Here is a 23,319-nt window from a genome sequence, read left to right on the forward strand (position 1 = left end):
AGTTCGTATTTCTCAGATGGAAGAGATCTACAGGAGCACTGTGTTTTTGCTATGTTTTAAAAAAATATATAATTTTACTTACATGATGCCTCAAGATTATCCTATACAACATTGGCACTGAACACTGGGGCCAGAATTGCATGGGACACATTCTCTTTGTTTTCGCCATGGTGCAACTGTAACTGTGTGTCTGTTGCTGACCGCACCAGCATGCCGAGTCACTGAAAAATGTGATGTCCTAAACACAAGTGAGATCTTTGACTTTTTGGCACCAGTGCTGAGGCGAGTTCATTAGTGAAAAACAGAGCTGTGGTTCAAAACTGCAGCTGCCTATGTCACTGGAAGTAGACTGGACTCAGATTGAAAAGGGGGCAGAGATCTCCCCTCAAGGGGGTGCAGTGTTTTATATCACTTGCCAGCAGTGCAATACTCGGAAGGTGTCGGGGAGTTGTTTCTGGGACTCTCAACCTCCCTCGGAGAAGCACCTTTGTGGGGTGCACTGATTGTGCATGACTTTATTGTGGCATGTTCTCACTGCATCTCCTCATTGATTCTTTGCTATTGTGTCTGTGATAACAGCTTGGGTGCAGTGGCAACTGGCTTCCCCATTTATGGAACCACATTGCCATGGTACAGAGAGAATGCTTATGTTCACGCTGGTACACGTCTTGCACAGGCACTATATTACAGAAACTGACTTGTATCCATCTGCAGCCCCTTCTGTAATACCAAACTGTGGTAAGAAAAGCATCTGTGGTTTTATAAATTCAGGCTTGACCTGCTTGGTCGAACCCAAGCAGACAGAAAGATCTTGCCACTTTAAGGCCCAATACTGAACTTCTACTGCCTTTCAATGAAAGTGGATTTTGTCCTGCACTCAATCATAAGTCAGTTTGGCCTTTGGATATTAGTGTGTTGTAATCGGAGTGTTAATTCTATTAGGAATTTTCCTAATGGGAAATTTTCTGTGTTGCAACTTTGGAGTACACTCCTACCTTTTACTGACCCTGTTGGGGCAAAAGGAACTCAATAATCTGTTTTCTTAATTATCTTCAATGAGTACTCCACCTGTCACTAGGGATTATTTCTAGTTATTAAATTCTAAACATTATGAATGATCCCATTGTGGAGATGCAAGGTTACTTACCTTTGATCAAGATTCTCTATCATCATTTGCTTTATTACGTTCATAACTAATACCCCTTTCGTTGCCAGATTTGGTGATGTCCTTTACTAGAGTTGGGAATGTACAGAGACACCTGCTTTGGGGTTAGTGCCTTATGAGTGCTAGTTAGCTGGCAATTTGAAAGGGCCTCTTCCTTTGTATTTACAAAAAAGAAGGGACGTTCAGAATACTATTTTTATTTTTAATGATATTTAATACTGTTCTGTGATTGCACTGAGATGCAGGATTATTCTAAGGAAATGTATATAAAGATGATACCTATGATAGTTTTTGTATTATGTGATGTCCCAGAATATTAATAAACATGGAATATCCTGTGTGTGATGTATCCAGGAACATTTTTCTGGGTGTACGACCAACTCTTTGAGGGGTATGTGGGTTCAAAGAAAGGTCGGGCGGGTTCAAAAGCAAACCGTCTCTCTTTGGGTTGTGTTCTGCATCAAGATCTGCTCCATACTGGCCAAAAGACAACTTCCTGAATGCATGCAAGCTCATTCTACCAGAGCTAAATCTGCGACCATTGGGTTAGCACCCAGAGTTCTGGTCCTGGACATCTGCCAGGCAGCAACGTGGGCCTCTCTGCGTGCATTTTTTAAGCATTACTGCCTCAACAGTCAGATCTGTAGGGATGGGCATTTTGGCCATTTGGTCCTGCAGGACTTTCTCATTTGAAATTGGTTTGCAGACCCACCTCCGGTAATGGTATCACTTTGGTATCTATTCAGAGGTAAGGAATCTGCAGCTAGAAGTCTCTGCCAGATGAACAAGTTACTTACCTTCGGTGACACCCTATCTGGTTGAGCACAGATGGGTGGGCCGGTAAGGAATCTGCAGCTAGTTACAGTCTCTGAGAATGGATTTCTATGGACAGGGACTTACTTTCAGGGCCCTAGTTTTGACACATCAGTGGTCCGTATTCTTCATGGCTCTGCACTTCTGGTGTAGAAAATTGTGAAAAGATACTGATGAGTGCGCCTGGGTGGTGCATATATATATGTATGGCGATGTCGTATCCGGTGCTGACAACGCCTATGGCGGATGCAGAGCTGATTGACGCCACCTAGCGGCGCGCATGGGTACAGCTCACCAAAAATCTTCCGGATCCAGTCTGACACATGTGGAGAATTAAAAGATAAGGAATCTGCAGCTAGAAGTTGAGTTAGACTTTGACCTCCAGACAGACGAACTAATGGCTGCCTTGCGTGAGCTACCCCAAAGAGAACTCAACGAGCAGGTGACATCCGTCCAGAGTTGTGGTAACCTATTTGCAAACCTGTTGCCTGACAGGCATCTAGAAGTCTATGTGGAAGCCCAACAAAGAGGGAGATCACTGGAGACTCTGAGGGAGGTCAATACAGTCATGGCGCTCAAGCGGGATAAGGACCCAGCAGAGCAGTCTGGTCTAAGCCATTATCCATGCTATACGTGGTGCAAACATGCTGTCCAGCACTCTGGCAAATGTACTTCGAAGAATATTTTGATCCCTTGTTCAGGAGGACCAATGCAGATTCTATCTAAGCCATAGTACACTCATCAACCTGAGATGTCTTAGCCATATGATCCACGCAACTGAGAAGACAAAAATGGAGAGTGCCTTACTGGTGATCGATATTTAAAAGGTATTTGATACCTTCAGGTACAAATATATGATTTATGTCCTTATCAGAATGTGCTTCAGACCTAACTAGCTGTGTTGGGTTTGACAGATATATCTTGAGCCCATGGTGTATGCCGTATCCAGAGGCCTGATATCAGTCTAATGGAATATAAAGAGTGGCACCAGGTAGGGGTGCCTTCAGCTCCTTTGTTTGCCCAAGCATTTGATCCTAAGGCGAACTGACAGCTGTAATGCAACCATGGGTAATCAAGGGAGGAGGCACACTACATACAGGGTCAGCATATGCTCAAAACACATTACTATATTTGGACTAACCATACGCCCCAATCCCTCCCGTTCTCCTGCAAAAATTAGCCAGCATTTTTTTGCAGAGGTTTCTGGCCTGTACATCAGTGGGAATAAAACATTTCTGTACCTGGTGGCAAGCCTGTTTGGAAAAAAGTTGCCGGAGCTTCTGATGACAGGTATATAAAAAGAACTATACATGTTTCACCGTCTGGGGATCTGGTTGACACTCTTTTGGCAGAACAGCAATAAGACTAAAAAGGGGAGGGCACTGCTGGGACTGGGGGCCTTAATTCATTCTGGAACATGTTCCACCCCACTATTATGGAAAGAGTGGCAATCGCTAAAATGTTATTACTCCCTCGCTGCCTGCATACACTCCAGTATGCTATGTGGCAGAGTGCAGCACCACTTTTCATGCTCCCCTTAGCACCCCCTACCGTCACCACATGTGTGCCGTATTTAAAATACAGCGCACCATGCCACAGGGTAGGGGGCAGTCATGTCATTTTTTATGACACTATTGATGTACTCTGCAGGAGTAGCGCCAAAATATTGGTGCTACTTCTGCAGAGTAAATAAGGGCCCATTCTAAAGAATGGAAGCCCCCCTTTTAATGCCTGCTCTTGACCAGGCATTAAAAGTGCTGTAATAAATGGCGCAAGGAAATCTCATAGATTGGTGCAGGCATATTGTAGCGCAAAGGGTTACAGAGTGGCGCAATGCATGCCTCGTTGGGCCACCTTAAAGTCATAATGACGTTAAGGTGGCGCTAGAGGCCTATAAATATGTCCCTATGTGTCTAATTCAGAGATCAACCTTTAGGAAAATAACTGGCCTATCTGTAAGCAAGAATAAGTTGTCTGTAATGCCATATGATCTTCCTTTATCTAAGCTTGTATTTCCTAGGAATTCTATTATATTTCAGTTACTACTAGGGTGGATGTAAAAGCTTTGGAACTGATGGCATCTTTTCTACAGAGTTTCCCTTCATTCTGCACACGATACACCATTAACTCCTAGCTGGAACCATGAGTTGCAGTTTCAGTATCACTTGGTACAGATGACAACGGAGGTGAAAAGGAGCTTGGAATGTTAGTTCCTGGAGAGCTCCGTTAGTTGGTACACTTTTCCTCTATCTCAAAAAGAGCTTGCATAAGATGGGTCTGTTTCTCCTGTTCATGGCAAAAGTACTGTTTGCTGATAATTCGGGTATGATCTACATCACAAGACAGTCCCCTAAGCTTTGCCTTTTAGCTAGGATCTAGGAAGAAGTCTGTAGGGCAAACCACATCTGACAAGAATGTATGAATGATTTAGAGGACAATCACAGAGCCAGTTGGAACTACATCAGGAAATATTTCTAGTCTGTTTTAGACCTGCCTAGAAACGGCCAAAATGCATGGGAGGGATGCAATTAGAGTATTAGGTAAAAAGGCATGCTAATCTGCAGGGTATGCTTGGCATGGGGTCAGAAAGGTTTGGTCGTACCGGAATCATTTTTACCACTGTAAGATAATATGTAGCACTTGTAGCCTTTTTTGCTGTGGTTGTGCTTTTGACAAATAGAAGAAGACAATCTCATTGGAAACTCTTGTTGGCGATTTTCAGCACGAAAAACATATCTTTCTTAAGAAGAACTTGAAGCAGGTATAAGAGAAACTCAGATATGATATGGGCTTTGATACAAACAGTGTCATCAAATGAATACTTTGGCACTGAGTTGTGAAATATAGTGGAATTCGGTTTGCTGAAATGGTTCTTAAAATGCGGATGGATGAGCACAAAAAGCCAATGAAACGGTCAGCCTTTAGGGTAGAGGTCTGTGACTATTTCTGGGCTTGTTTGGGTGGGCAGATGATCTGCTACATAGGATTTTTGTGTGGTCTGTGAATGGTATCTTTTTTTTTTTTTTAAATTATTATTATTTTCAACAATAAAAATGAACAACATGGGGCGCATTATGAAAGTACATGGAACAGATGTTATGTCACACATTACATCAGTGTATGCAACATATGAAGAAACATCAAGACATACCACTTCGAGATCAATAACAAACAGTATAGGAGCCGAAAAGGCAAGCTTATGTGACAGTGTCTTGGCTGGCGGAATATGAGGAGGAGATGGTGGGGTGTGAGGGGGTCGAATCCTGTCTTTGTGCTTCCGGTTCCAAAGAAAGCAGATAGACCCAGAGAGGCTGCCAAAAGTCTTTTGGTCTGGCAATGAGGAGGTTGTAACATGGGATATATTTCACTTGTCATGTCACAATACGTCATGCTGTGTAGCCAAGAATTAATAGTAGTAATTTAGCCTCCTAAGAACTTTTCTAGGCAGTAAAGATCCTTCTCTGTTTTAGGTGCCAACTCCACTTTCAGAAATGTGGTTGGACATTACAACCTCTAAGGCCTTACAAGAAAAACCAGTGCAGGACTCAGCTCATCCTGAGTTTTATGATCTCAAACAGTATGTATCTCAGTAGACGTTTTATGTCTCTACAGGGCCCCAAATGATGACGGGCTGTGTTTGGCTACAGTAAACCTATTTTCTTATACCTATCCCACAGGAACAAATGTAATTTGTTTCATTGTGAGAAACCAGTACTGTTGATGATGCTACCCTTTGACCAAAACAAGACTCACCAGGTCATCACCAGTATCCTGATATTGGTGCCACCATTTGTGTGTAAGGTCTTCTGCTACTCCAGCTTAAAACATTGCCACATGGGAGCTTTGAGAGAGTGAGAGAGAGAGTGTGTGAGAGAGAGATATTAAAATGAAGATGTAGTGGGGATGGTTGTACTATCTTACTTTACGTTAAAACGTAGAAATTCACTGAAAGGAAAACAAAGGTTATAGTGACGTTCTAGTTGGGTATGGTATTAAAATTCTAGCTTATGTTAAAAAAATAGAAATCCACTGAAAAGAATCGAAGATTAAAGTGATAGTATAGTTAGATATCAAAATAAAGTAGACTAATGTTGAAAAACTAAAAACACTGAAATTCACAGTTTATAGTTTTCTGACCCAACTATGTCACTTTCATCTTTAGCTTTTTTTCAGTGAATTTCTACGTTTTGTATTTAATGTAAAGTAAGATCTTATTACCATACCCAACTATAACATCACTTTAATCCATATTTTTTCAGTGAATTTCTGTTTTTTTAATCTTATTCAGCCAGCTTCCTTGCTGAACACAGCTTTTGCCTGCGCCTGGCTTGGAGTTTGCTGCAGGGCCTAACCCACTCCCATGCAGACAGCAAACCCTTGTGAGTGGCCCTACCCCACTGCAACAATGTCATCCCTACCCCATTGTGACAGTACCAACTCTGTAGGATCTTGGGACCGTGCATGTTTCACCCAGTTTACCATGCAAGCTTCACCCTGTTAAGCTTGCATGGTCCTAAGATACAATTCTTGTAGGAGAACCGTAGCACTTCATTGAAGGGCCATTCTGGTTTCTGAATGCCTGCCACAGTGCCTCACAGGGGGGCCCCTGGGTCCCACAGGAGTACAGTGATACCTGCAGCACACATTTGTTGAATTATTAAGCTAATTATTGATTGATTTTGCCCCCCTCGACCTCCCACACAAGTGCCATGGGGTCTGGGTATAATCCCACCCTGCCCCCTTATACTTTGTTTTAACCAAACTTAGAGCTCGGGGAAAGAGACCCAGGGTCGTGTAATGACTGCTCCAACAACTCCTTGGAGATCCACTGTCCAAATATACCTATGTTTTTTTTTTTAACCACTCCATGACCCCCTCAAGAGTCTTATTAAACAAAAGTTTCCCAAACGCTACCCCAAATATAGAAAATAACACTTTACTCAGAAAGTTCTAACTTTCTGCTAAATTGGGTGTAATTTCTTACTGGAATCAACATGGGAACTACATGTTGTGAGCCACCCTTTTTTAGGTCCCGCTTGATGGATAACTCTGAAACTTTCCAGGAACGGACTGAGGTAGATGAAGATTTATTTTTTAAAATATTGTAAAGATTTGTCAAAAGGCATAAATGTTATTAGCAAAACAAAAAAAGCTCAACCTATGAAACATGTGTCCGCACTATATATATATATATATATATATATAATATCACCTACAAAACAGTTATTAAAGAGTTATGTTTAAGAATGAAACAAAAGCACCAATGAAGTTTAAGGTTAGCTTTGCAGTCTGCACAAACACCATGCATTCAGTCCTGGAAACCATAACTCACACAGCAAGTACACTGTTCATAAGATCACCCATGATGTGACAAATCCAATCACATTGGTTTGAGGTTGTGTAGGTATGATAATGTATTTCTACATGTTACTTATTGATAAGAATATCAAGGCTAGGAGAAAGCAGATATCGATTTAATAAGCTTTTCGAGAAAGTACTTAAGAGATGTGGTGTGTCTGAGAGACTGGAAACTTTGATGCATAGTGAAGTGTCATCAGCATATTAAATATTTTCTTATCTTGGTCCATTGTGCTTAATGGCTACATTTAGAGATTGAAGGGATCTGATGAAAGTATTGAGCCTGGTGGTATTTGATGTTTAAATGGGTAAGAAGAAGATCTGGAAAAGTTTAAGGTGACAAACAGTGTTCTCACTCATACAAATGACTTAAACCTGTTTAATACTTTGTCATTAGGCCCATTCCAAGTGATAAAATGCTTAGTACTGGGTACTGATTGATGGTTTCGAACACTACAGAAAGGTCTGAAGGTATTAGCTGGCACCTTCTTCTGGCACTTCGTCTGTATTTGTAGGGAGGCTATGTCAGTGCTTCCTTTGTGTCTGAAGCAAGGGTAGAATTTGTTCAGGAGGTTGCTTTTTTTTAAATATGGTCTACTATTTGGCTTGCAACTACTTTTTTTTAATGATTTTCGCTAAGAATAGTAGCTTGGTGATGGGTGTAAAATTTATTTTCATGACTGTTTGGGTTTGCGTTTGTGAGAAGGGGAGATGTTTGACTAGATTTGAGTGTTTCAGGGAAGATGCCTTCTTCCAAAAAGGAGCTGATCATACTAATCTACCAAGGGACAATTTCCCCTGCAAATGTTTAGATCAGGAATAGGTAGAGGGATTCATTGAGGAGATTATCTTGGTTGGTAAGTCAAGATCCAGAGAAATGAAAGACAACCAAGTAGTGTTGTATCTTTTCAAAATACTGAGAGTGCAGTAGTTTGGGCCAGTTTTATCTTGTTGTAGATATTGTAAATCTTATGTTTTGTGGGTAATGCTGTTTTCCTTTTTGACTGTTAGAGTTGCATGTGGTGTGTGTTATGGACAGCAGAATACCAAAACTTCAGAATTTCAGTTCTTTTTCAGTGTTAATTCCTAACTAGGGCTATACTCTCTGGCTGTGTTTTTTCCATTATTTTTTTACTCCTGTGTGTTTTTCTTTTTATTTTTTTTATTTTTTATGTCTGTCTGGTTTTTCCACCATATAGTATATACAAAACCTATCAAAATATACCCTTTATTTGGCTGTGTTTAGGAAGGTTTGCTGCAGGGTCTGTCCTATGACCACACTGTGCACCAAACGTTTTTGGGGGTAGCCATCTTTTGTTGTACATGGTGTGGCCTATGGCCCACACTGTTCATGGCCATCGACCAGGCCCTGTGCCCAACCCTCCATAGGTGGCCCATCCTTTGTAATTGTGTGTGGGTGTGTAGCTATATATATCATGATTTATATTACTTATTTTAATTGTATTTATTTGTTTTGATTTACTAGGCAGGAAGAACTTCAACAGCCGTTGTACAATCTTCTGGGGGAGGTCTTTGGACTTTCTTTGGTACAATATTGTATCCTCTTATAGCAGTCTGGCGATTTCTTAGCAACTTCTTACTGAGCAGTCCACCTCCCTCTCAAGGTTTGACTAGATCAACGTATGAACAAGAACGTTCCAATCCTTCAACTTCCAGCAGTACTGAACCAAAGAGGTAACCAGAAAATTAATTGTGATCTTCCAATAAGTTAGTGATTGTTCACCGTATGTAATACTTATATTCTAAGTTAGATTTCAAAACATACATTTGGTTCTGCTGTTTCTCTCAGTGTTCATAAAGAGTATAATTTTTTCTTTGTGCAGTGTACTAGAACTCTGTTTCCTAAAAATGTGTATCTTTTTTTATTTAAACCATTAAGAATTAAACCTGTGCTATAAGTATCTAAGATGTTTGCCCTTTCTTTTACGCCCATGTTTACAAAATAAAGTGCAAAGAAATAAGACAGGAATAAACAAGCGGATCCTATCTATAGAGAAATTGTAACTATTTTTAAGGCAGGTATCATCAGACAGAGCATGATTACGTACTGCATTAATACTGCCTCTTTACTTCATTTTTCTTTTTTTACAAAGCAAAAAGCAGTTTTTGAACTTTTTTGGCTTCGCTGAAAGATTGTGGTTTTCTGTGGTCATTTAAGAGCCTTTTTTTGTGGATGAAAAGGTTTTCACCTCTCGCCTCTGCCTAAACTTGTCTCCATGCTTTAATACACTCCTGTCGTTCCCGAATGCCCTTTCTGCGGGGTGAAAAAACACCCTTAAAGATTATCAGGCACATTTCATTGTTAGTCTCCCAAAGTCCCACAATGCAGCAGTGTCATATTTGTTAGGAAATGAAACATGAAATGAAAGAGATTTGCCTTTCAAGTGTACCAGAGATTCCTAAATGAAGTGTGCCATTCTTTCTTCTTCAAGCCACAAAACAATGACCAGGCACTGAGCTTGATGCCAAAATCACAAAATATAAAGTAATGATATAAAATGATGGACGGAGTGTAGAAACATTTCAAACACCCACCCCCAGTCACAGATCTGGGTTGAATCCATTGTTATTTTGCTTGCCACATCACCCCAGTTCGTACAGCAAATCAGTATAGACCCTGCTCCCAATAGGAGCAGTCCAGCCCGAACTGCCAAGCCAGGTCCTCCCTGGACAGGATTCAAGCATCCTGAGACCGGTTTCAGGGTATCACCCTTCATCAGCCAGACTACCTGGAATCCAGTGGCGCAGCAAGCAAGGACCCACGTCTGGGAATACCCTAGCCACTTAGGGCGCACAAGGCAATATCACAAAATAATATAGTCTGCTTCCACCATCGTGTACTGATCTGTCCAGTGATGCGAGTCTTCCGAAGACGTCTTTTATTGCAGGAAGATTCCTTAATTAGGTACTTTCTGTTTTCATTAGACTTGCCGTAGAGGACTCGGTAAAGACCTAACACACTTCAGGACCCGAAAAACCATAATATTTTTACTAGACCTTCAGGTCAATTAACTTAAATAATATACTCAACCTAACTGTAATGTACTTGACCCGTAAACGGGTCTCAATTTATGTGATCCTAGGCAAATAGTTTACAGTCACTTTTTTCATAATTCACACATATGATTGCACCATCAAATATGAGAGCTCAGCATTTCTGCAGTACAAAAAAAATGTATTTTGTTTGATTAAGTAGACTAAAGTTTGATGCATGCATCACAAGAATCTAGCCCACGTACTCAGGAGGTTTAGCCCACATAACCTAGGACTTCTTTTAGTTTACTGACAACATTGCAATCAGGGCAAGAGTGTTTCTCAGTTTGTTTAAACACTCAATTTTAATAAATATATTACTAAACCATGTTGTGGTAACAAATTGTCATCTACACACATTAGCTTTTCAAGAAATGTCCAAAAACCTCTCCACTAACTTGCAGCTTTACTGATAAAACTATATAGTGTATTAACAATCTGTGAAAATTAGGTTTCAGAAAACATATCCTTTGCACATCAACATGTAAAGTATTCTGATTTGTTTTCATCCTATTAAAATATTTTTTCATCACACAGAAATATAAAAAAAGGGCTTTCACAACTACTGAAATATATTTTAAAATGTTTGCTCAGTTGACTTCGGCATTTAAATGTTGTGAGTTGGGAAAAACCTGACACCCTATAGCCTTTTATTTTACATTCTAAGCAGCAAGTCACACAGTTCACCTTACAAAGTCCTGGAACTCTGCAGTCAGAAGGAAAATTATTTGTAAGAAAAACTGACTTTTGACCTTTGTCTGTTAACACAGAGCAAATGTGACATAAGAACAAGATTTAAAGGCATCTTTTATTGCCCCTCCACTTTTCAACTGAACAGAACACCTGTTCATTGTCAACTCGCCAGATAGGACCAGTAAGTATTAAAAATAGCTCAACCTGATCGAATAAGACTCGCCAATGGGAGTGGTCAAGTGGATTTTTCGAGCCCTGCCCTTATTCACTGGCTTATCTCAGAGCCAAGACCAGCAAATTCCTCCAGGGTCTAGGGTGGTAGCTTAAGGACCACATCTGAAATGAACTGATTCCTTCCTTCTGTAGGCTGGATCTGTAGTTTTCTTAAAAGTGCAGTGTCTAATTTGCATGTTATGGCCACGTTTTCCCTATATTTGTGAGTTTTAGGATGCAGTAGTTCAGTAGTGTTTTTGACAGATTTATTGTTCAATGTGGGTAATTTGATTTACTTTTTAAAACCAAACAACATAAGTAAAACATGTTGTCTCTTGTAATCATGTTTTCACTTGCAAATCTTTTTAAATGGTGTTTTGGGATGCCACACATGCATGGAAATAATCTATTGCTTCTGGATTGAGTGATGATACCCATGACAGAGAATTATTTCAGGCAGGTAACTTTATCATCTACTTCAAGTTCAGATTATGTTTGTCCTTCCCTATGGGCTTGACACCTCAAGCAGCTGTCCAAGGGTTCTGCCCCAGTGACTGCAGATGTTTTCTGAACTGAGGGAATACACAGCTGGCTTTAAACTAACTTGTGCTTGTTACGATATAAGCGTCCATTCCTCCTTTGTGTTGTGCTGGAATGTCCCTAACAATCACAAGGTCTTGGCTAATTGAGTTAATTTAAAATGCCTAGGCTAAAAGAGTTTTATGCATATTACATTGAACAGTAGTTAACATACCTACCTTCCAAAAATCATTGGCATTAGGTGATAAATTCAGTCAATATGAGTTCTGTCTTTATTGTAGGAGGTTCCAAATTTTAAATTGAGAAAGTGTTTTGTCCAGCCCTATTTTCCTACCACTACCTACAAAGCAAGATAGTACTGGTGCAGAGGGTCATTAGTTGTACTTCATTTTAATTGAGAGGAATGCTTTGCACCAGCCCACACACATGTAAGCGTGTCCCCGAAGTCCAGTTCACTGGAGTGATGTAAATTCCACCTAAATATAACCAACCTTTCTCCACCTGCCTATTCAGAATGTAATTGTTGGAAAGGAGTAGGTGAAAGATTGTTAAGGAAGAAGCTGGCAAGCAAAATGATTATGTGGATATATACCAACACTTGTTCTTGCTACCTTCTGTTGTCTTTTCTAACAGTTTTGGAAGAGATCTCCGCAGTGAGTAATGTCATGACCAGATAACCCACAGATCTCTGCTCAGTATCTCGGGCTAGGCACTTAACAAATTATTTTACTTTTGTACTTTTGTGCACTCCAACCCTAGAGGACAGAACAACAATGAATTCAAAAATAGGAAGACAAAGCCAGTGACACCCTTGAATCTTCTCAATGTGTATATGTGCTAGAAGTTCCACATAGGGCTGCAGTGATGGTGTGTGTGACTACAGTATCTGAACTCACGTGTCTCAGTCTATATTTACAGTGACTAGGTCACATTTCTCCACCAAAACATTCAGATTTCAAGCCTTGTCGCACCCAGAAGATATCCCTTTCAGATCTACATTACTGCATGTGGTGCCTCGGATCAGAGCACAACACTGCAGCCTGGGAGTAGTGCGTTTCTGATGCATACTTCTAACCACTGATTCCTTACCTTAAGAACACTCCCAGGCGCCAGACCTGATAGGGAAAGTTTTTCACGCAGTACTCCCATGTGCCACTAGGTGGTGCTTTTTCCAGCTCCACGTTGGTCCTGTACTACCCTGAAAGTACCAGAAGGAAGCCGAATATTAGCATCACACCTGCAAACCACCATCTGTTCCTTTCTTTCTGCATCCTCTGATGAGGATATGAAGCTCTTCTCCTCTGTAAAACAAAATCCAGCATGCTATGGAATGATGTCCCCCTCCCCCTCCAAACCTTAATTTTCAAATGGTGCCGTGACTATATGAAACAGATACTGGTCACAGACCTGCACGAGGTGTGTCTCTGGTGTTTGGGATTGCAACGCAACTCAGAATTGTGTAATAAGTGTGCTTCCAAAGACATTGCGGGTTCAAGAAGTGATCTTGAAAATCACTGATATGAGAAGTAGATGTGGCCTTCTTCTCCCAAGGCTGGGCTCTCTGGGCCTTTCCTGTGAGAAACCTGCTTTGTGATTAAAGTCCTCCATTAAGTCCTAATTGGTGCTCAAACACAAAAAAACAAGCAAGTTCAACCACATCCCTCCATTCTGTATCCAAGGAAAAGGCGCCATAGTGTCTGTTGATCTCCCTTGGGGTCCCTGGTTGCAGAGCCGATTTCCCAACTGATCCCAGTCGGCCCCAAGTTTCCCAGGCCATTGCTGGTGCCACAGCACATTAAGGTCTTCAAAGAAGTCATGCTCCAGACTTTACAGTGCCTTTCTGGTTCTTTCTGGTGCACGTTTTAGCCTTAACGTATTGCACGGGCTCCAGTTGAGTTTTGGCTGGTGAGTCCTTTCCTGGGCCCATTTGGCCTATTAGGATCTTTACCGGAACCTATTCTTACTCCGATACATTCAACATCTTTGGCTCCAGGACCTTTACCGGGATGTTACTCGTCAATGTTTTTACCAACAGCACCGTAATAGGATCCAGTGTTGATGCTGTTGCCTGACCCAGAATCAGCTTCTCAGCTGATCTCGATAGTTGTGCGCTATGAAATTACTAAAGTGCAGCAGGACATCATACAACCTGACTGTACCAAAGTGTCTATTACAGCAGATACTTCATTTGATCGTTTATGGTCTGTGTACATCAACACAGGGAGGAGATGATGGTGATGGTGGGGAGGGAGATGGTGATTCCCCCCTCACCCCCACTATGAAGATGACAGTTTATACATGGACTTACAAAAGTCCAGTAGGATTGAAACTTCCCCTGAGTCATGGTTGGATTTGTCCTGTAGACTACTAACAAAATAGAGTGTATCATTTGCAGTAGCAGTCAGGCGGGCAGTAGAGGCCCTGGAATTGCAGTCAAGATGAAGACTAGCCTCTCTATGGGAATTCTACAGCCTGGGCCTGCCACATCTGTGACCTTGCTTCCCTTGACCGAGGCCCTCGTTGATACTTGGGGCCCTTAGTCCGATGCCTATTGTTGCCCACCAGTGAATAGGAAAATAGCTCAGCATCTCAGATAAGCGCTTGGCGATTCTGATTTTCTCACTAAACAATGTAGCCCTGTATAGTTCAGACTTCAACCAGCAAGGTGAAACCTAATTCATTCCCCATGACTCCACTAGATAGGGAGTCCAAGGGGATTGAGGTGTTAGGGAAACAAATTTACTTTTCAGCTAGCCTGGCATTGAGATTGGTCACTGCAATATATTTGTTAGGTTGCTACATGCAAGTCCTTTGGGAATTGGTGAGTGACATCTTGCTGGAGTTCCTGGAAGACCAAAGGACCTTTCGGGCTAAAATAATTCATGATGGTCATCATGCAGTCAGAGATGCGATCCTTGTTGGCCTCTACACTATTGGTTGCTTGAGAATGGTGATTGGCAGCAGCATTGTGCTCCGCCGCCACACAGACTACAGGATTTTCTGGGGATGTGTAAGTCTCTATCAATATGTGCTTTGATGGCTCATGTCTTTTTGATGAAAAAGCTGATTCTGCCTGGGAGCATTTTAAGGAGAGTAGAGCCACAACGTGATGCCAGGGTCTTGTGACCTGCGCCAAGCAGTTCCCACATCAGTGCAGGTAATTCAGGTGCTATTCCAGGTGGTTGGCGAAAAGACAGGGATAATTCCCTCAATCACTGCAACAGTCACCCTAGTGCTTTCGAGGTTGGCAACATGGGTCTGGCAGACAGCTGTCAGTCCAGGAAGGTCTCCTGTCCTCTCAAACCCCCTTCCGCTTTCTCAACAGCCACAAAACCAGTTTAATTTGTAATCTTAGTGCTGCACAAGGTTGAAAATATTTTTCAGTATTTCCTCAAGGGTTGGTGATCCATCAGGTCTGACAGATGGGTCATACATTCAGCATGGCTATACTCTTCCCTTTCTTTTTGCTCTGCCAACTTTTCCTCTCACATCAACCAACTTTCATTGGTGCACCCCTCCATTCTATTACAGGAGGTGTGATTATTATTCTCCAAAGGTGCTATTGAGAGGGTTACAAAATCTGAAAGAGGAGAGCGGTTACTGTTATTTCCTTGTGCTGAAAGCCCCTTTCCTGTATCAGACCTTCCGCTCATGAATGTCTTCTTGCGGAAGGATAAATTCAGAATGCTCACATTGGCCTAGATCTTGGCTGTTCTGGACTTGGATGACTGAATAGTGTCCTTGGAGCTGCTGGATCATTATTTTCATATAGCTGTCCAGCAGTCACACAGATGTTAGCTGTCATTCAAGGTTGGCCAGGAGCACTTTCAGTTTATAGTGCTTTCCTTCAGCCATAGCGGCACCCTCCGGCAATGGCGTTGGTCGCAACATACCTTTTGGAGGTTGAGGATACCACATTTCCCCTTCCTCAGCGACTAGTTGTTGAAGGTGGGCTTGCCACAGTGAGTTGTAAACTACCTCCAGACGATGGCAAACCTGTTGACATCGTTGAGGATCACGACTAACGAGCTGAAGTTGCACCAAACTCCTTCACAGAGGCTGCAATTCATTGTAGCTATTGTGAATACAGTGAAGTTCAAGGCCTTTCCTCTGTTGCAATGAGTCCAGGACATTCAGGCTGTGATCCCAATGTTTCAGCCACGGTCTTAGATCTCAGAGCAGTTATGTGGCTTCTTCACCTTTTAGCCTCCTGCATCTTCCTTATTGACCATTCCAGGTGGCACATGTAGGTTGTGCAATAGAATCGGAGGGTCATTGGGTACAGGAATGAGGAAAGGTATTGGATGCTATCCAGATTTTGGAAGATGCAGATTACGATTAGCAGTGGCTGCTGCTCGAATGCAGATACTCCAGCGGCAGCCCTCTGTTCTTTCACGTCCCACAGCTGATGGTATGACAAACAATCATTACTGGGCTGGAAGGTAGAGATCAGAGGCTTCTCTACATTAATCTGTTGGAGTTGTGGACCATTCGTGTGGCGCTGTAGGCTTTTCTGCCATTCATCAGAGGAAGACTGGTGCAGGTTCTCCCTGATAATACTACTGCCATGAGGTGTTGCAACAATCAGGATGAAATGGGGTCCTGGGACCTCTCCAAGGAGATGCTGTGGTTTTGGAGTTCGTTAGAGCATCAGGGCATTTCACTGGTTGCGATCCTTGAATGCCAGAGCAGATCAGTTAAGCAGGCAACACTTAGCAGATCACAAATAGCGTCTTCATCTCAAGGAGGTGCAGGGCATCACTGTACAATTGGGAGAACCCTAGCTAGATCTTTTCTCCATCAGCGAGAACACCCAATGTCAAAGGTTTTGTGGGTTGGAGTTTCTGAGAGAATGCTCACTAGGAGATGGGTTACTGCTTCACTGGGGCAGAGGACTACTTTAACCATTCCTGCCCTGAGTTTAAAAAAAGATCAAGTGTAACCGAGTCCAAGTAATCCTAGTGGCTCCAGATTGGGCCAGAAGACTGTGGTATATCGAACTTCCAGGCATGCACATCTGTTCTGCAATCAAGCTTACACTACAGGGGCATCTTCTGTTTCAGCAGCAGGCAAGTCTCCTGCATCCAAACCTGCACAATCCACACCTCCATACATGGAGCTTGGTGGAAGTTGACTTTTTGATCTGCCTCCTGAACGAGTGGATGTGATTCTTGCTGCCCTATGTGTACTAAAACAGGCTTTGTGCAGGTTTCTGTACACCTCCCCCTCCCCCCCCCCCCCTTTGGACTACTGGTTGCTGGTTTGTGACTCTGAAGGTGCACTGGTGCCTGCTAACCAGTCCCCTGTGTGAGTGGCCTTTCTCTAAAAACAATACAAAGGCTCAATTGTAACCCAATTGGCAAAGACATTAGCACCCTTGTATGGCCCTGGTAAATGGTACCCTTGATACCCAGGGCATGGGTACTAAAGAGGTGCCCTACAGGCTGGGGGATGTGGTATGCCACCCGGAGGGGACCCACAGCCAAACTGCATGCAGACTCCCATTGCAGGATGTCCAAAATGGTGCAAGCCATTCTGAAAACACAACATTGCCCACTTGCTGTTTGCAATTGCCACTCCCACTGCATGCACTATAAGTAAGCCATCCCTACAGAAGTCCTTAGAGCCCTAAAGCAAAGTGCATTATATTACATGCTAGGGCACATCTGCATATGCAGGTGTACCCCTGTGATGCCTAGTTCCATTGTTAGACATTGCAGGTGTTCAGGAAAGTGTTTGCAGGACATCTACAGGTAACTGGTCATTACATGTTACCCAGCTACATTATGGCTTCACTGAAAATACTGATGTTTGGTATCACACACCTTGTTTTAATAAATCAGTACTGATGCCAGTATCAGATTTATTATGGCTTGCACCCAGAGGGCACCTTAAAGGACCTGCACAGAAATTGTGCCAAACCGTGCCTTGCTGCTTGGTCCTTAACATTTGTAAAGACCTGACTCATCCTGCAGCTGTGCATCCTCCCCAGGACTTGGAGGTGTGGCCAGCACTTCAATAACCATCTAGCATCTCACTTGGGGTGGAGCCATCCCCCTGCATCTGCAGGCGTAAACCACATCTGTCCAGATCACCAATTGGCCATTGGGCCCACTGAGGAAGCACTACTTCAGGTTTTTGGGGCTCTAGGAGGTCAGCCCTATCTCTCTGCCCAGTTTCGAGATGCTAAACCCTCCAGGATGCTCCCTGCACCAGTATCCTGAGTACTCGGGCACTTGCACCTGCCAAGGCTTGTTCTTCATCCAGTCTGGACACTGTCACCTTCAAAACTCACCTGCACGTTGCAGAACTTCAGGACAGACGAGATCCACGACCAGAGCGGCCCTACTATTTTGGATTTCCTCCCACTGCAGATCTACCGACAATTGTGCGAGCCTTCAGCAAGCACCATTGCACCCGTGCCTCACAGCCTGGGTTCACGGCTCCTGAGTGCGTCCCCTTGGCCAAGGGTCTCCACAAACTGAGGTCACCTTTGGGTTCAGCCAGACTTCTCCCAAAGTCCTCAATTGCAGCTTCTGTTTTTTCAGGTCCCTTTACTCTTACCAGTGTATCGCTTGAGGCTATTATCCCGACCAGCGCCTCTGCACCCCAACACTCCAGGGCAGAGAAACCTAAACTACTGGTGGCACTTTCAGCCTTGGTTCACTAGCACCTTAAGTCCCAAAGGGTCCTTCTGAACTTTGACTGCAAGTGCTGTTTTGCTGCATGTGTTTTTCTTCCCAGAGGTTTACATTGTAGTGTTCGAGGCTCCAGTCTCACAACCTTATTCAAAGTATTTTTACTTTCATTCTAAAATCAATATCTCCCAAAGTACTTTCCTGATTCTGATGATCTCGGTGTCTAAAATTATATAAAAATCTGTGTTGTTTTTATAAATTGATCTCTTTCTTATTGAGTGGGTGTACCATTTATTGACCCTGTGTGTTTAACAAATTCTTAACACCCCTCTGATAAGCCTAAACTGCTTGACCACACTACCACAAATAGAGCACCTGGGATTATTAAAGTAAGCCCTGTAAACATAATGGGGTCGTCCGGACTTTTTGCATGGTGTGCCCTTACATTGATCCACTGCATAAAAAGCCAGTTTTCTACTATATGCCCTTCCATTAAGTCCATTTATGCTAGATGCTGGGACACAATTGTACCCTGCTTTGGTATCGGCAAGACTGACCCTTTACAAGACAAGCTGTTGGATGTTCTTTTGTTCGTTTTATCTTAGGCTTACCAAGGCCTTCCAAAGTGCTCTATTAAAGGATATTTGTTGGCCCTTTCTGCCTTTCTACATTTGCCGAACCATATTTTCTTGTTTAAATCACCTGTTGTAGTGAGGTTTATAGAAGGTTTGACACCCGTTTCCTCCCAAAATGTTTGCAACACCACAGTGCAACCTTAATTTGGTCTTAATGTTTTTCATATCCATGCCCTTCGAGCCGACGTATAGTTGCACATTGTGTCTCTTGACTGTATAGACCGTTTTCCTCACTGTGATTACGTCAGTTCGTGGCATGAATCCACTCATTTTCAGTGCAACGGATATAGACCCAGTTTTTTCTCTAACGAGTTGGTGTTGGAGACTCTTGTGGCATTGTTTCCAAAAATAGTGACCCCTTTTTCCCGTTGAGCAAGCCATGCCCTGTCTGTGTTCTTTGCTCCTCTGACTGGATCCAGAAAGGGCCTTCAGATTTTACATGATCATACCAAGGAACACTGTGTGGAAGATAAGCTTTTGGTGGGGCTCTCTGGAGTAAAGAAGACTGTAGAAGAGAAACCTGTTGGGGTGAATTGTCTTCAGCATCAAGAGTTTGCTACTCAGAGGCCAAAGGCAGCCACCAGAGAGTCCATTCCATCGGGGCAAGGGCTGCTACTGCTACACTGGCAAACAGAATGCCTGTCCTTCGTAGCTGCCTGGCTGCAGCATGGGCATGAGTGTGCATATATATGAAGTACTACTGCCTTGATAGCCAGGTGTGGCAGGATGGACATAAGGTTTCTTGGTCCTTCATGACGTTTTAGTCTGAGTCCACTCCACAAACCTTCTATCCAGAGGTACTGCTTTAGTATCTATTCTAAGGTGCGTAATTGGTAGTAAAAAGTATCCAACGAAAGAACAACTTACTTGCCTTTTGAAGTGCTCTTTCTGGTGGGTACTCTAGCCACAGATTCCTCATTGTCCTTTCACCTCCTGTTCTGTGTAGTGGCTGCATTTCCTCCAGTCCTAAGATAGGGATTGGCATTCTAGTACCAACGATTAATCACCCTCTGCATCTAGCGGCTCCTAAAGAGATATGCTGGAAACTGATCTCAGTGTGCAGGAGTGTCACAATATGTGACTGAGCTGTACATGTCACCTACAAGCGCAGAATCATTAATGGAAAAAGTTTCCATATCCAGTTTGGCACATGGGGAGTATTTTAAGGTGAGGAATCTATGAGTAGATAGAGTATCCACCAGAAAGAGCATTACCGAAGGTGAGTATCCATGCACCAGGCCTTTCGGGAGAGGGAGATTTCTAGCTAAGGCCCACAGAGACACATTTCAGTGATCTCCCTAACCCACAGCTAAGTAACCTATAGGCGGACAATCTCCTAAAATATTTTCCCATTTTAAAAACAAAAAAACGAAAAACACAAAACCCATGCGAAGCCCCAGTGATGATCGGCTCTGCATTCTACAGCAACGACCTTCCACAACACTTAGTTTGCCTCTTGTGGCAACAGCCTCCTCCTTGCAGCCCCCACCAACGCAAACTGCACACTTTGTGCCAGACTGGAGAAGATAACGCCCTTAGTGGAATTATCTAGGTCCCAGTATCAGACCTGCACTCTATTGAGGTCGACCTGCCTTGTGGCTTTCCTCCTATCTAGAGAGACCAGATAACTAAGAGCGGTGCTATTTTTACTTAAAACTTTTTAAAAAACAATTGTCACTCCGGTTCTACTGATTGGATTTTTGTTGTTTGGTGTCATTTTATGTGTCATTTTATTTAGGAAAAATTGTTCAGTGTTTCTGAATTGGGTTTGAGATTTTTCTTATGCTGTGTCTTCACCTTATTATTGTTTATGTGCTGCATATATATCTTATACTTCACCTCTAAATTAGGCCTGCCTTCTTTGTAGCCAGCTACCAGAGTTGAGCACACACAAATTTACTGAATTTTGTGGTTCACCCTGTCATGGATTGTGTTCATTATTTGAGTGGGGCTTCCACCCCCTCTCAAATAATAAACCGATTTCTTACATTTGGACCTTTTCAGTGAGTTACAGCTAGAGTATTTAAAAGAGCGTGCTGTGGGCCCACATCTAGGCATACCCTTAAATCCCAGCTATGTTATTTTTGTAATGCTACACCTGTCGAGCGCTATCTTTCAGGCAGCAAGTGTCCCAATCAATTTGGATGGTATCATCTTTTTTGAAAAAAATTATCTTCTGGATAATGATCAAGTGAATATGGCAATTATGGTGAAATTTAGTAAACTAAGCCACCATAATTTCTCTCAATGGCCCGTATTAAAAAGTTGTTGCTGCATTGACTATTTCAGGTGGGGCATTTGATGTTTTGTTACTCAGAAATATGCTTCATTTACATTTTCTGTTATTTTTTTTGTTCTAGAGAATCGGTCAGGAAAAGAGTGCTGGAAAAGCGCGGTGAAGAGTTCAAAAAAGAAGGCAAAGTATATAGATTAAAGACTCAGGATGATGACGATGAAAACAACACTTGGAATGGAAACTCAACTCAGCAAATGTAGTTTCACACATAGCAAAAGAGCAATAATTATTTTATTTCATTTCATTAAACATTTGCAGGACATGTGGGGCTGTTGTGTTTTACTCACTGCTCTTTAATGTCATTTATTCCTGCTTTTGTGCATGGAATAATGGCATCTTATCTCCAAAAGATAACACTATGTATTAATTTTGAACTACTTCAGCTGCATGTTTGATTACATACTGCTGTAGTAGATTCTAATGGTATGAACAGAGGGCCTATGCCACAGCACGTCGAAATAATTTATTGTACTAGACATGTGGCCACTATATTACAATTTTTCAAACTATTTAAATGTTCTGCATAACGAATCTAAGGACTACACATGACATAATGTTGTGTTCAGGCCCAACAGTGATTGCTTTTTTTAATCATGGTCAGAAGCTTAGTGCTCAGCAATTTGGAGAAACTAATTTATATTTAATCTTTTTCTTTTTATTGCATTTGCAGCAGCTGTGGAGAACTTGTAGATTTGCATCCAATGTTCTTAAAAAAAAAAAAAACTCAAAATAAAACATTTTTTCAGCAAATAACGGGTGTTTGAGTTATTGTCATTTATGTATCCTATTTTCAGGGTGATTCAGCAGACCTTTACACTAATGTAGTATTAATAAGGAACCAAACATGTGACTTGTGTGCACAGGTTTGTTAGATAGGAGTATGGAAGAGTAACTCTCCTTATTGCGAGTTTGTTTTTGAAAAATTTAAACTAAAGATCTCTGTTAGAAAATCGAGTGTTGGTCTGTTGTGAAACATTTCTTCCTAAAAATGTGCAAAATATATATTTTCTCGATCATTGGTACGTATCTAGGGCCACATGCTTACGTAAAAATATATTTTTGTAGAGCTGTAAGTGGCAAGGACAGTGACATTGTAAAGATAGGATCTACTCTGCTATTAAATCAGTATCACAGAATTACATTTTTAGATGATGTTACTGTACTCCCATACAGATAATCTCATACAGCCTTATAAATGCTTCAGAAATGTCACTGGGGCCGTCACAGCCAGTAATATCTCCTCAATGATAGATGCTTCACTACCGGCCTTATGAAGGACTCTGAAGTTGTACCAGTCCAGGTAGCTGCCGCAATACCCTGTGGTACCTGTGATGCCTTCAGCTAGACCTCTGCTGCAGCATATTGGCACATCATCACCCATGCATTTCTTTGGAAGACACATTCATACTCCTCATGTGGGCTCCTAAAGAGGAATCACTCCATATGTAATGAAGTTAAAAAAACAATGGCTTTAATGTGGGCTTAGGAAAATGTGAATGGTACTTATAACCTGCTGATGGCAACGTGTGACTGATCTTTAGCCCCTTTCAGCCTATTGTTGGTATTCTCTGTCAGACAGATAAGTGGCTTAAAAAGAAGTTGAGTGTCAGCCAGACATATAAAGCTAATGATTCTAGACACTGCAATTAGGGCATTAAGCTACATTGCACAGTTACTGCTCTTGTTATCCCAGACAGTACTTGCATTAATAGCTTAAGTGACAAGCAACAGTGGCCTAAGACAGTGCATGCTCAAAACGGACAGGACTTTAGTGGGCCCATGCAGTGCACTATCAATCAGCTTATTAAATGGTGTCAGTTTCCCCAGACACTAAATGTTTACATTGGTTCACTATAAAGCGTCAGTGGCTCAACATATTGCATGCATCGAGGTATCGAAGGCCTAAGTGGCTTG

The 23,319-nt window shown here is 42.2% G+C and overlaps 1 protein-coding gene across 2 annotated transcripts in view; it reads left to right on the forward strand.

Annotated features, from left to right (window-relative positions):
• UBXN4 (UBX domain protein 4) overlaps positions 1–22,158 on the forward strand; it is a 252,926-nt gene extending 230,768 nt beyond the window's left edge. For both annotated transcript variants that reach the window (XM_069225071.1, XM_069225072.1), the window contains 2 exons: positions 8,823–9,031; positions 21,470–22,158. In XM_069225071.1, coding sequence (XP_069081172.1) covers positions 8,823–9,031; positions 21,470–21,605 — 345 coding nt within the window. In that variant the 3' untranslated portion in view covers positions 21,606–22,158. The remainder of the gene's footprint in view (positions 1–8,822; positions 9,032–21,469) is intronic.
• Positions 22,159–23,319: the final 1,161 nt, after the last annotated feature.

Source organism: Pleurodeles waltl, chromosome 3_1 (assembly GCF_031143425.1).
Source record: "Pleurodeles waltl isolate 20211129_DDA chromosome 3_1, aPleWal1.hap1.20221129, whole genome shotgun sequence".
NCBI lineage: Eukaryota > Metazoa > Chordata > Amphibia > Caudata > Salamandridae > Pleurodeles > Pleurodeles waltl.